Genomic DNA, 14442 nt, shown 5'->3' on the forward strand with positions numbered 1-14442 from the left:
AGTCCATGAGTTCCTTTTCATGGAAAGGTTCATTTGTGTCATATATTAGATTCCAGATATAAGTGATATCATATGGTATTTGTCTTTCTCTTTCTGACTTACTTCACTTAGTATGAGAGTCTCTAGTTCCATCCGTGTTGCTGCAAATGGCATTATTTTGGGTTTTTTTAATGGATGAGTAGTATTCCATTGGGTATATATACCACATCTTAATCCATTCAAAAATATGGAACACTTCAAGAATTTGTGTGTCATCCTTGCTCAGGGGCCATGCTAATCTTCTCTGTGTCCTTCCAATTTTAGTGTATGTGCTGCCAAAGCGAGTGCCATTTAACATTTTTGAGAAGATGCTCTGATTCTGAGAAACACAAATAATAGTGCAGTTGCGAAATACCCTGTTCTCACTGAAATAGAGCAAATAAAGGCAATATTTAAAATCACCCTTCCTGGCACTATCCACAGTAAAATTAGTGTCAAGCGTCTGGGATCAATTGTGCCTAACAAATTGCTCAAGCATCATAAGCATTATGAGAAGACCACAGTTTTATTAAACACTGAAAATTGTATTTTTCCCAGTGGTTGTACTGCAAGATAATGAACTCCCTGCGAGTGGCGGCAGAGATGCAAATTCAATTTTGCACAAGATTCACAAATACCTTGATATATTATGCTGATGGAGACACAGCCTCTGTCTAGACAAAATGAAAAAAATGTCCTCGTGTTCAGTAGATGTGGATAATTAAGAAAATATGAAAAACAGCTAATCATCAATATTGCATGCGTGTCTGTATCCGTGGTCTTGTTGTTCCAAAAAAAATTCTGTTAAAAGTCGAACCCCACTCTCCTGGGTTTCAGGTTTCAGTTTTCAAAGGGACTCTTGATATTGATGAAACCAGAAGGCACCCTAATCAGGCCCCTAAATGTTCTACCTTTTCCTTAAATTTTTGCTTTCAACCAAGTGGGATGCCTGGGTTTTAATTTATAAGAGCAGGTTATATTATACAAATAAGCAGACACTGTCTGGGGGACAAAATTGAAGCAGCTCTGATAGTTTTATTAATTTATTTGATTTACTTCTGGTTTCCCTTTACCCAATCTTATTTATGTCAAACTACGTTGAAGCAGAATTCATTACACAGTGAAATCCAATTTGAACACTTTTTATTGGGACATGGTGATTCAATCATTTCTCTCCCTAAATCCTATTATCGCTTCTCACATTATTTTGTACAGATCACATCACAGATGATGAAATTCCAAAAGAAACTTAAGAATTTGTGGAGAGGGATGAAATAATATACAAATAATTCCTTGTACTGTGAATACTAAGTTATATAACCATTAACATTCTTATCATCTTGCATTATAGTAGCATATTTTCTCTGAAGAAAATTAACTGGGTTATTTAGTGAACTTGACTTTTTTAAGTCAACTAATTGTTTTGATATAGAAACATCAGATGCACTGAATCGAATCTGACCCAGTTTGGGCACGTCGATATTTTGTTTCTTAAATGTGAATCACAAAATTTGCCAAATTTACTACCAGATCTTTTCCTCTTCAAATAGGAGAGTTTAGGAATTCTCAAAGTTTGGTAACTTTATGAAGCGTTTGTGAAAAACTACTTACCTGTTTCATTGCGTTAGCTATATTATTAGTACCTAGAGACTTCTCAGGTCATAAATGAATCTAGTCACCAAAGTCTATTTCATGCTGATTATTTAGGAGTCATTTTCTCATGAACATGTTGCACTTGTATACTTAGAATGACAAGACTATCTCCTAAATGCCTCATTTTTTTTCTTTAAAAAATTTTGAAAATTTTTACACCTGCATCTGTGGCATATGGAAGTTCCGGCTAGGAGTGAATCAGAACTGCAGTTCCCGGCCTACACCACAGCCATAGCAATGCCATGTCCAAGCCACATCTGCAACCTACACCGTAGCTCATGGCAACATTGGATCCTTAACCCAGTGAGCGATGCCAGGGATTGAACCTGAAACCTCATGGATATGGGTTCGTTACTGCTCAGCCATAATGGGAAGACCCTAAAAATGCTTTTTAAAGCCCTGTGCTACCATATGCTCCAAATCATAATTGCTATGTCTTAACCCATCATGAGTGAACTACTTCCATGTTTAGAGACGGTACGAGTTCTATGCAGACCAGAGAGGTAGCCACAGACAGCAATTCCAATGGAAAAGCTTGCCTAACTTCTCCTAACAGGATCTGAGGGGAGTTTAACTTATTAGCCAGGTCTGATGCTCGTGAAGTAGGGATGTATTCCCCCCCCCCCAAAGCTACAGGAAGACCACAAGTACAGCAAGTACAATTATCCATTCATGGATTCATTCAGCTATTCTTCATCCCAGGTTTATGATGCACCTACAATGTCCTGAATCTAGGAGCTGGAGATGCCAAAGCACATGTTTGTCTATTGAACTTACAAAACTGTCAGTAAGTATTTCCCTCTGTGATTTTCCATGTCATTCAATGACTGCTGTCACTCAGTTCCCGGGTCAGACATGACTTCCTGATGACACATTCATCATCTGCCAGAGATATACGATCACACACGCTGAGCTTAACCTGAACGTTCACTTGCATCCCCTCTATTTCTCTCCATCCTGGAATTTCTTTGTTAAAAATTCCAGATAGTGTTATTAATTGGAGATTTATTTCATTTCATTAGGAAAATTTTCCATACTGGCAAATAGCAGGTACATGCAAAACACACCCAACGCTTCTTCCAGGGTAAGCAAAAGATTCATCAAGCTCTCTTTGGAAATATTTCAACTCTACGTCTCTGAAGTCTCATCCGATTTAAGTCTCTCCAAGCTGCTCCTGGGCTGGACCTTCACCAACACCAAAGGGCTGCCTAAGCTTTGCAGCTTTGTACTGATACAGGCACTGGGGTTCAGGGGGCCTAGAAATCTCCAACAAGCAACAGTTTGATTGTATCGTATTTGTTATGATGACCTTCGAACTGCAACTGAATAATTCATACCCCAAACCTTAGTCTTTTCTAAGCAGTTGAGATAATCAAGAGAGGAGTCCCCCTTGTGGTACAGAGGAAACAAACCTGACTAGTAACCATGAGGTTGCGGGTTGGATCCCTGGCCTTGCTCAGTGGGTTAAGGATCTGGCGTTGCTATGAACTGTGAGGTAGGTTGCAGATGCGATGCTGCTCAGCTCCTGCGTTGCTGTTGCTGTGGCTGTGGTGTAGGCCAGCAGCGGTGGCGCCTGTTCTGCCTCTAGCCTGGGAACCTCCATATGCCGCAGGTGCGGCCCTAAAAAAAAAGCACACACACACACACACACACACACAAAAGAGAGACCTTCTGAAGTTGCTGATGCACAGGCTTCTCAGGGAAGAAATGTTATTTATCAGGAGTGTCCATCATGGCTCGGCAGTAACAAACCTGACTGATGTGCATAGTGATGTGGTTTCAATCCCTGGCATCAGTCAGTGGGTTAAGGATCTGGCGTTGCTGTAAGCTGTGGTATAGGTTGCAGACATGGCTGGGATTTGGCATCCCTGTGGCTAGGTTGTAGACTGGCTGCTGCAGCTCCACTTTGACCCCTAGCCTGGAAACTTCCATACACCACAGCTGCGATCCTAAAAAAAAAAAAAAAAGAGAGAGAGAGAGAGAGAAAGAAAAGAAAAAAGAAATGCCATTTATCAATGCTGATTCATGTTTTCTAAAAAGGGTCCTTAAAGGCCAAATATCTACAAGAATCTTGACCCCTTTTGAGCAGACAATTTGGGAACATGGAAAATGAAACCATGAGTCATAGCAGGTGAGCCAGAAAAGTGACCTGTCTGTCCTACAAGTTGTTCACACATGGCTGGCATTGAAGTTGGTGGCCTGTAGAAAGGTTATGGAGAAGCCATTATTAGCCTGTGTCCCCTTGGTCTCCCTGGAACAGGGTGAACCAAGAAGGTGCTGTGGGTGCATTGACCCTTGCAACATTGCTTAAGAAAACTCATCAGTGTGGGCACCTCCATTTATCCCAAAACTTGACACTTTTGAAACTTTATCTTTGGAAGACAGACATCAAGTTCACCTAGGAAAAGGGATATGTTTATCTCCAGGAAGAGAAGATGTTCAAGAAAGAGGCAGAGATTTACGGTAGAGGAATCTTTTCTAGGGTTTTGTGACATAAAACAAAAAGGCAACTTTTTAGAGGGGGTTGGAAGTGGGGTTTTACATGGTTTTAATTAGCAAAACAGAGACACAGCGTTTATTATTCATGATTATGTGGTCTTTCTGGTAATGAATGCCCTTGAGAAAACTTCACTACTGCCTCAGTGGACCCAATGTCAACCCTTACTTTAGAGACTGGGCCTGGGGTCAGTCTACTCTTGGCTCCTTTCTCCTCTAATACTAGGAAGCTCACCAGCTACCATCAGGCATTCTGCGCTGCCTTCATGGTCAAGCCCACATGAAAGGTACAATACCAACACTACAATTCCTCTGGCAGAGTTAGAAAATTGCTGGATTTTATTTTGGGAAAAGTTCAGCAGCCGCACTCAGCTGGAGAGAGCTCCAGACTTCAAGGAGGCCGACTGGGGACTGAACAGAAACTCCCACATTGGAGATGTAATTTGGGTTCATTATTTTCCCTCCTAACCTCTCTGGGCCTCGGTTTTCTCATCTATAAAACAGAGTAATAATATCTATCCTGCAGCGCTGACCGGGAATTTTTTTTTTTTTTTAAACTGTGAAAATGCAACTCACAGGGCCTGGCACATAAAAGGCATTCAATATTGGTTGTTCGAAATAATAAAAAATGCACGCATTACAAAAAAGGCCCACGACATTAAGGAGTAGGCTGAGTGCAAATGGAATATTTTAAATCTCAAAGAGTATACCTTTAATTTAGCAAATCTAATACTAAAACTCCACATGTGGGAAAATAAAGCAAAACCTAGTAATTCTTTTTTTTTTTTTGTCTTTTTAGTTTTTCTAGGGCCATACCCGCGGCATATGGAGGTTCCCAGGCTAGGGGGTCGAATAGGAGCTGTTGCTGCTGGCCTACGCCACAGCCACAGCAATGCAGGATCTGAGCCATATCTGTGACCTACACCGAAGCTCACGGCAATGCCAGATCCTTAACCCACTGAGCGAGGCCAGGGGTCAAACCCGAAACCTCAGGGTTCCTAGTCAGATTCATTAACCACTGAGCCACAATGGGAACTCCCCTAGTAATTTTATAAAAGAATTTCACTTATACTTTAACATTTTATCCAATTTTTTCCCCCAGATTAATTCTCAAATTTGCTGAGAAGGTCCCTTGACCTCCTATTTATTTCTACCGTTTAAAAAGAATCTCTCTGTGTCTCTCCTTTTCTTTTCTTTCTTTCTTTCTTTTTCTTTTTCTTTTTCTTTTTTTTTTTTTTTTTTTTTTGTGGCCATCTTCATTTCCTCACTCTGGAGAATCAATCAGATACAAAAGAAAGAAAGTCTGTAAGAAGAGATGAGAGCACAGGACTGTAGGTTCTGGGGATTCTGGGGCTGGCTGAGCCAAAGGGAGTCAGAGAAATGAACCTCCCTGGGCAGACAGGTGGGGTGAGGAGGTGGGGAGGACAATTAGACCAGGAATCCAGGAAGGGAGAGAAGACCCAGAGCTAACTGGCCCAGCAGCTAAAGTATGTAAAACAGAGCTTTGCAGAGGCCAGAGCTTTACGGACCTGAGTCCAGGCCCCAGCTAAAGTGAGAGGTGGGAGATTCTTGCCTTGCACCCCAAATTTAAGGGAACACCCCAAATTCAGTAAGTGACATAGTGTTTTCTTTCTTCCCTTTTTAATTTTTAAAAAATTGTTCTTGGCCACACCCATAGCGCGTGGAGGTTCCCAGGCAGGGATCAAATCTAAGCCACAGATGCAACCTCTGCCACAGCTGCAACAACACCAGATCCTTAACCCACTGCACCACGAGGGGACTTCCTATATTTTTTTTTATTTGAGGTATAGTTAATGTATAATATTATATGTTTCAGGTGTGCGATATAATGATTCACAAATTTTAAAGGTTATATTCCATTTATGGTCAGTATAAATATTACAAATATTAAAACATGACGAATGATACCTTCATGCAATATTTTAAACAAGAGCAATTAACAAAAACATCTGCGAAGAAAATATATTGACATTATAAATAAAGATAGGATCTGATCTTGAATCTGGAGTTCTCGCCTCACTCTAATCCCTGCCTCCTTGAGCCTGTCTTTATTAAAAAATTTGAGGAGTTCCTGTCGTGGCTCAGTGAAAATGAATCTGACCAACATCCGTAAGGACTCAGGTTCGATCCCTGTCCTCCCTCAGTGGATTAAGGATCCGGCATTGCTGTGAGCTATGGTGTAGGCTGAAGACACGGCTCTGATCCCTCATTGCTCTGGCTGTGGCTGTGGTGTAGGCCAGCAGATGCACCTCTGATTCAACTCCTAGCCTGAGAACTTCCATATGCCGCAGGTGCGGTCTTAAAAAAAAAGAGAGACAAAGATACTTTTCCATTCATTTTTGCCTTTTCCAATTCAATATTGCATTGAAATAGGAGTTACTTTGCTGGCTGAGATTGTTGATGCCCCTTTAAATCCTGCACTTTAACTAAGGGCCTCACCCTCATTGTCCTAGTCCTAGCCCTGCCAGATGCAGAGGGGGCTGGCTGAAAGTTTAATGGGAACCTTCCAGAGGGCGGTTGGTGGTGCTTTCAGGAATTCCAAGACTGAATGATGTTCTCAAGTCCATGTGAGAATAATTATCATAGGTGACAAGAAAGTAGGCAACGGAGACCATGACTCTAACACTCTTGTCTTTATTGGTGTACAAGTTTGGCTCTGAACGATCAACTACATCACAAATTCCAATACAACAGATCTCATTTCCACAAACGTGTCAGTAAAATAAAGATTCCCAAGCTCCATTTGCATTCAAACATATGTGTGGACAAGCCCTAGAGGTTCTGGACATAGTAAAAGACTGCAAGTCACATTTCAGGGCCACTCTCTTCAGATGTAAGAGAGGGAAATCAAGTTAAGCAACATGTAGCCCCATCCACAGAGACCCCCTCCCTCTCCCACCTCTGCAGATTATGGTGTAGCATCAAGGGCAAGCAGTGGAGACCAGGGCTGTGGGGCAGCAGGAGCCCAGCAGGTGCATCATGGGGAGGCAGGAAGCCCTGGGAGAGAGGACCATTCAGACACCCAGACTGGATGCCCATTCGCAGAAGAGTCTCCTTGGGGAACATCATCCATACCAATCCACACCAGCCCCATCTTTCCAAAAGTGGGAAGAGGTTTGCCATGAATTCATCCCCAACCCAACAACCCCTTCCCGTAGCTTGGCCCACACACAGAAGCTTGGCCCCTCGATATACAGATCTCTTCTAAGAGAACAAAAGAGGGTGCTGGAATATTAATGCCAAGGTCTGTACCCATGTATCTGCTATTAGACCCCAATCTGGCTCAGATCCACTTTAATTGAAAACTTTGGATGCAATGTACAGGAAATAGCAGAGTGTACACAAGCCCAGACAGATGCATGATTCAAGAAGCGAGTGACAAGGTTATTCCCTTTGCTATTTGGCCATCGTTTCCCCCACCCAAAGCTCAGGTGTTCGGGAACCCAAGGCAGAGCTCCCCATCACCAAAATCTTACTAAGAAAATGAGTGTTCTCCTCTTCCAAAACCAGTGTTGATAAGTCAAGGTAGGGCTCGAGGAGAACTAAACCTTTTATGTACACAAAGGAATTCTACTCAAAGCAAAGGCTCTTGGGAGGGAGAGAAATACCCTAAAAGTGACAGCACTTCAAGAAGAAAACGGCCTTCTAAATATGGCTTAAGTCACAATGTGGAATCATAACTGCTTCTCTGGATGTCAGGAAGTGGCATTAATGGAACTAGGCATTGGATGAACTGTCATCATTAGCATCATGGTTCCGGACCAGAATATACAGAGAAGAGGAGGGAGGATGGCAGGACGAGATGGGCAAAAGAGTTTTTGGTTATGGGTCAGAGGAAGTGTATAAACCAGGAGAGAGACAACAGTGAGACCAGCCAGTCTGGCTGGCGGGTGCTCTACTTATCCAAAAGAATGAGTTCTGTCCCCGGGTAACCAGTTGGTTTCCCTCTTTCATTAGCAACAGACTGAAGGGCCAACTCACCTATAAGAGCAAATTCTTTTTAGGAACAAGGGTGGGGATGAGGTTCGGGGATGAGGTTTGGGCATGAGGGTATAAATGGGTCTGAAAACCTATCATTCCTGCAGGAAAACAAGCCAGGTGGCTACTCAGTGGTGTCATCTCTGCTTATTTTACAAGCAGGCGTATCATGTAATCTCCTCTAATGAAGCATTCCATAACAGGGAGACAGCTCTTTTGATATAATTAGTGTATGACTGTATCCTGTCCCTCCATGTCAACCACTTATGGGAACATTAGGAATGTGGCACTTAGAGTAAATGCCATCATTATCTAATAATGACTTGGGTTCCACTTTAATGCACCCAGAAGGTCAATGGCATGTCTAAATAAATGTGCTAAATAATAGCCACAGGGTAGAAACAATGTTGACGTCTACCCATATTCATAGCATCTAGAGTAACGAGAAGAAGATCAGTGAGACCAGGCATTATTGTTTTTCTTTCTAGAATTCTCCCCCAAATGTCATCTCTTACAAATCATAGGAATCTATGCGTTCCGAACTTATTTTTAGAACCTACCAACTTGAATATTACTGTGCAAAATACCACCACTGAAATGCTCCTGAATGCTAAGTGCCCCCCCAGAACCCCAGCGAGGTCTTGATGCCTGAGACATTAAAAGAGGAAGCCTTTCAGGAGGAGAAGACTGGAGAGGACCGGGCAGCTGATCCCACCAAGTTTAGGTAAGGCTGAATGACGACGGGGAGATCCCAACTCAGCACAGGTCCTGGCCTAGCCCAGGAATCCTGGGTGGAAGAAAAGGCATCTCTGCATCTCCGCTTAGTCGGAGACATAGCAGATGTAACCAGCCTGGCTCTTTCAGATCAGCAAGTTCGGCTCTCTGAAGGGAGCTAGCTGGCCAGGGTGAAGAACTAGGAGGTAAAGAGTGATCATCTGTGCCAGCTGAGTGGTCAACTACATTTGGAGCCATCCAGAGACCCTCTCAGAGTGCTCGGCCTGCCTCGGCAGAACGGGAGCCTCTTGCTCCCACGACACAGTCCTCATCTCCCCTGGGACTCTCCCCCTGTGAATGCTGAGCTCTTCTATTTAAGGACTCTCTAAACTCGACCTGCCATGGCCAGTCAGCTCCCCAGCTCTGCCAGGGCACCACGCAGCAAATATAAAATCTGACGCTGACCATCATACACCCAGAGAGCTTCCAACAGATTTTCCAGCATAATCCACCCAAGCCAAACCATTCCTATAGACATACAACAAAGCTGAGGGCCAATAAAGGTAAGGCTGCAAATGGTCAGACTTAAGATCACAGGCAGTGAAAAAGACTACAAATGATATTATTCATAGTTACCTTGAATTGGAGTTACAGGTGAGTGAGTTTTCATTTCATCTTTGTTTTTTATGTTTTCCAATTTTCCTACTATAAACTAGATTATTTTCATTTTAAAGAATTGCATTTTAGGGCACTTGAAGGCATTTGGGTAAATAACACTTATTTCTCCCTTATTAGTAGAAATTTTCAGGTCTATACTAAAGTTTTGCCTCTGAAGAACCTCCTCAATCCTAGGAAGTCACTGTAATGCTGACATGTCTTCTTCTTTGGGGCCACAAATACTGCCTTCTAATTTTTTCCTTCCTGAGGGAGCCCAAGCATTCAGAAACACGCAGCATCCTCTCAGCCAAAGGAGGGGGCTCAGAGGGAGGGCAGCATGGGTGCAGGAACCCTCTGGGCTGCTGCCTCCATCTCAGGAGGAGGCATCTCTCCTTCCAGAGGCTAAGCCAAGGGGTGAGACTGCCTTGGCTCTTGGCTACTGGGTTGCACCCCGAAGTAGATCTCTCTTCAGTTCTTTGCCCTCTATGGTGTGGAGCAAATTCAACTTACATGCCCTTCAAGGGAAGTAACAACAACCAAGAAAAAGAGCAAACAAATAAACAATGACAACTTAGGGAGCCAGAAGGGCAGCATGGCTGCCCTCATAAGGAGGGCTGGCAGGATGACAAAGACGAGAAGATCCCCACCAAGGTGGCTTACCCTCTCTGGCTGGCAGGATTGGCAAAGACAGAGAAAATCTGCACTTCACAAGGAGACAACCTGCACTCTGTTACATTAGCTGCCACCAAGGGCTGAGCTTTGAGTGAGCATCACATCCAAGAAAAACTCCCATCACGCCATCTCTACTTAATCACGGGGAGCACTCAGTGTTCTGAGCATCTGGGTAGCAGGAGCTCCTTCGCAACATGAGGCTCCTCTGCATATGTGTTTGATGAGCTGGTCCTGGTCCCCCATCTGCTGGCACATGCAAGAGCGACCCACTGGAAATCAAAATGGGGGCACATTTGGTACCCATCTCCAATTGGGCTGGGCCTTGGGAAATACCCAGAACAAATGCAGGAGGATCCTGCCTCTGCTGGCATGCTTCCAACACATCACTGACGATCTGGTGAAATTGGACTGAACTGTCTGATGTCGGAGGGGTGCAAAATTCCCTCTTGGTTGGCCAATGACGCGGAGGTAACAGCGCAATATCACCGTGTCTCCCAGACCTAAATCCATAATTGTTTGTCCCTTTAAGCTATTAAACATAGGATTGAGTGTTTTCTCCAAGAAGTCTAGGTATCCTATACTCTGGGGGTATTTCTTTTTGATAACAAGTAATATCCCCCCAGGGTCAAATGCTAATAGAATGATGTCCTTTATTTGACTGAGTTGGAAATGGGCTTGAAACTGATTTGCTCACAAGTCTTCTCAGTGGGATTTATAACATGGCTTAAAGTCTACATGCAATTATGCAACATGCATTCATTTTCCTTTCTTTTAGGCAACTCAAGTTGCTTTTTGAAAGCATTGCGTGATAGCTTCTTACTACTTTGTCTGGAGTTGAAAGGAGAATGTAGTATCTAGCTGTTAAAGCTAGCCATGGGAGACCAGGGCACCAAGAAATGGAACTGGACTGGGACTGCAGAGTCTGAGCAATGCGCCCTGAAGACCCCCGTGAGACAAGTCATCAGCCCCCTGTGCCCTAAAGGAAGCTATTTCTAAGGATCCTAAAATAACTTCATTTTCTCAGCCCTAACACTCATGATGGGCAGAAGACACGTAGGTTATTTTTAAAGTGCAGGTCATACATAACCTTCAAAGGGACAGAAGCAGTTCCCAAAGCAGCTATTGTTTGGCCAATTAAATACCTAGGAGAAAACATATTTTTGTTTGTTTTGTTTTGGCTGCCCATCAGCATGTGGAGTTCCCGGGCCAGGGATCAGATCCAAGCCACAGTTGCAACCCAAACCACAGCTATAGCAATGCTGGGTCCTTAACCCACTGTGCCAGGCCAGGGATCGGATCAAACCTATGTCCCAGTGCTCCCAAGAGGCCGACAATCCCACTGCGCCACAGCGGGAATGCCAAGAAAACATACTTTTGAAAGACAAAATGAGTAGCCAAAGGGCACAAGAAAGTGCTAAAGCAATTATTTCTACCTGTTGGAAAACCCTATTACTTTAAAAAATGACAAAAAAAAAAAATCCAATCAAATGGACCATCAAAAATGGACCATAGGTACAGGTGGCACCGAAGTTTGAAAATAACCTCCAATGACTCTCCAGGCCTCATCTCTTCATCTAATGAGCTCCTGGGGTCTCGAATATAATTCAGAATTTTTGCTTGTGGGCACTCAAAGTAAAGCTGGAAATATGTTCAAAACCTCTGCAGTTCTGTGAAAAGTACCACCTCCATTCCCTCCCCTGGTTGGTGACACAATGACAGAGTGGGGATGGCAGTTAATGGGAGCAAGAGGAGTCCCCCGTGTGATCTTTTCAGCTACTGTTAAAACCCTCCCTCCCTTTATCGTGTTTTATTTCCTCCGTCTTAGCTGGTCTATGAATCTGTGCTTATCTATGTAGCTGCCTAATAAGCTCATAACCAATGAGAACATACACACATACACACACACTACACACAAATGTATATACACTCGAACTACAACACCTGGAGAAGTATGGCACACTCTGCAGGAAATGCATTTCATTGGCAATAGAATCCAAATGGGAAAAAGTCAGAATTCCTTATCTGCATCTGCCGCAGGGAGTTACTAGCCCTAGGGATAAATAGAGGGCATGCTCTATAAGAACAAACACATACAGTACATATTTGAGATGATTCTCATTTAATTCAGGCCCTCAGCCTAGGATTCTAGCTAATTTACAAGGTTGCTCTAGGAAAGTTGCAATTTTAAGGATAACAATCCATCTATGGCATCTGCTTTTCCTTCAAGGGAAGCTTTAACGCATTCCCACCCTTCAAGAGAACCCAAGATTGAGGATTCAGGGATTTCGCTGGTTAGAATGTTTGGGGCATTTTGTTTTTGTTTTTCCTTTCTTTCTTTTCTTTCTTTCTTTCTTTTTTTTTTTTTCCCCCCCGCTCAGAAGGTGTTTCCATTGTACCCTGTCAAAAATGTTCTCAGCAGTCAAGAAGATAGCAGCACAGCTGCTCTTGAGCCGAGTTGGTAAATCCTACTGGGAAACCACCCGATGTGGTCAGATGACGTGGTTTTCAGACACGTCTGCACAGACTAGTTGAATTAAAGACCAACTCCAGCCTTGATGTTGCTGAGGTCCTCAGCTCCATCTCGCCATCCTGATTGATCGAGGAGATGGGTCTATAGTTAAAGTGGCATACACTTTGAGGGCTTAGTCATTAAAGCCCACTGCTTTCTCTTGGGAAGGCAACTTCTTGCTTGGCTAGGTTATGGAAGCTAAGGAGTGACGTCAAGATGGTGTCTGGCCAGAATGTGCAGATAACCATAGAACTCTTCTCCTCCATCAGGCATGGATTTAGCCTCCTTTAGTTCCTGCAGTGACATAGGAGCCTCCAAATACCAAATTATTATCAGGCGATCTTGGGGGAACCTCTGGGCCCTGCAATAAAGTAGACAGACTTGCTATTGCAAAGTGCTCAGGAGCAATTCAGTCCTGTTCAGCCTGTTCTAAAACCCTGCAAACCACCTCTGGAATTTGTCAATGAAAATCTCACATAGCTCCTGAGAGTAAAAAAAGTACTTTGGGAGATAGAATTTATCATCATCCTTAAATGCTCTTACACACCATTTAAAGAAATATTATTAATCATGATTTTTGTTCACTTATTGTTTTGTTTTGGAGCAAAGATACACATGTAGGGAGGCTGTATCTCTTTGGACAAGCCACTTCTGAGCATTCTCTGTGAAATGAGGTGTTGGTTTTCATTGATTTTAAGGTCACAAACAGTTGGTGGATTGTTGATCCCATCCGGTGTTGCTGTTGTGTGTTTTTTATTTTTATTTTTTAATTTTTTATGGCCACACCTGCAGCATATCGAAGTTCCTGAGGCACAGCTGTGACCTATACCACAGCTGTGGCAACCTCATATCCTTTAACCCACTGCACTGGGCTGGGGATTGAACCTGCACCTCTGCAGTCAGATTCTTAACTCACTGTACTGCAGAGGAAATTCCAACTACCCAGCATTTTAAATCTTGTAGAAATCACATAAAATAAAAAATGCCTGCTCTCTCTGAAAAAAAATTGGAGTATCCCGTAATACATGGCCTATGTTCCTTCGCTATCTTCACTGTGTCATGCCACTGTTCTGATCCAGCCTTCTTCTCACAATGACCCGCCTGATCCCTGTAAGTTATTGAGGTTTAGATCCTTGCACTAAGTTGTCATAGTGCATTGTGATTATATGATGATGCCTTTAACCACTGGCCTTCTCAATGAGACCACTTGAGAGCAAGAACCATGCTGTCATTATCACCGAATTTCCAATTCTTAGCATTGTAGGAATATTGTAGGTAGTCAATAAATATGTAATAAATTGAACTTCACCTTCTATATGAGATTCTTACAATTCAGTGAAATAAGCTGGTCCCATTCTTTGTAAGATCACACATATATCCTAAAGTCAACATCTTTGAATAGCAGGCGGTTTTAGGAAAGAGAAGTAAACATGCTGGTTTGTGACCTAAACCTCTGATGAGTCAAGAGATTGGTGGTGCACGTGATATTTTGCTTTAGGCATATGGGAAAAGTTGTTCTATACTTTTTCTGAGAGTTTCTTAAATTTGCTTTTCAGATGTAACCTCTCCAACTTCTTGGAAGAGCCCTTTAGAGGTTCTTTAGAGGTTAGTTGTAAACATATTTGATGGGAATAATTTAACTGGAAGCTAAGCTCCCAAAATTTCATGGGTCCATAGCAGCAGATGTTTCTGTATGTCAGATCTATGCATCTTGAAATATTCTG

The 14442-nt window shown here is 42.9% G+C and overlaps 1 protein-coding gene across 8 annotated transcripts in view; it reads right to left on the reverse strand.

Annotated features, from left to right (window-relative positions):
• The window catches only part of NTRK2 (neurotrophic receptor tyrosine kinase 2), a 399889-nt gene that overhangs the window by 156426 nt on the left and 229021 nt on the right, over nucleotides 1–14442 (reverse strand). For 2 of the 8 annotated variants that reach the window (XM_021064648.1, XM_021064649.1), the window contains one exon: nucleotides 12312–13079. The exons of the other annotated variants lie outside the window; for them this stretch is intronic. In XM_021064648.1, the coding sequence (XP_020920307.1) occupies nucleotides 13051–13079 (29 nt within the window). In that variant the 3' untranslated portion in view covers nucleotides 12312–13050. Of the gene's footprint in view, nucleotides 1–12311; nucleotides 13080–14442 lie in introns of those variants that run through there. 8 annotated transcript variants of the gene reach the window in all.

The sequence above is a fragment of the Sus scrofa genome, chromosome 10 (genome assembly GCF_000003025.6).
Source record: "Sus scrofa isolate TJ Tabasco breed Duroc chromosome 10, Sscrofa11.1, whole genome shotgun sequence".
NCBI classification, from domain to species: domain Eukaryota; kingdom Metazoa; phylum Chordata; class Mammalia; order Artiodactyla; family Suidae; genus Sus; species Sus scrofa.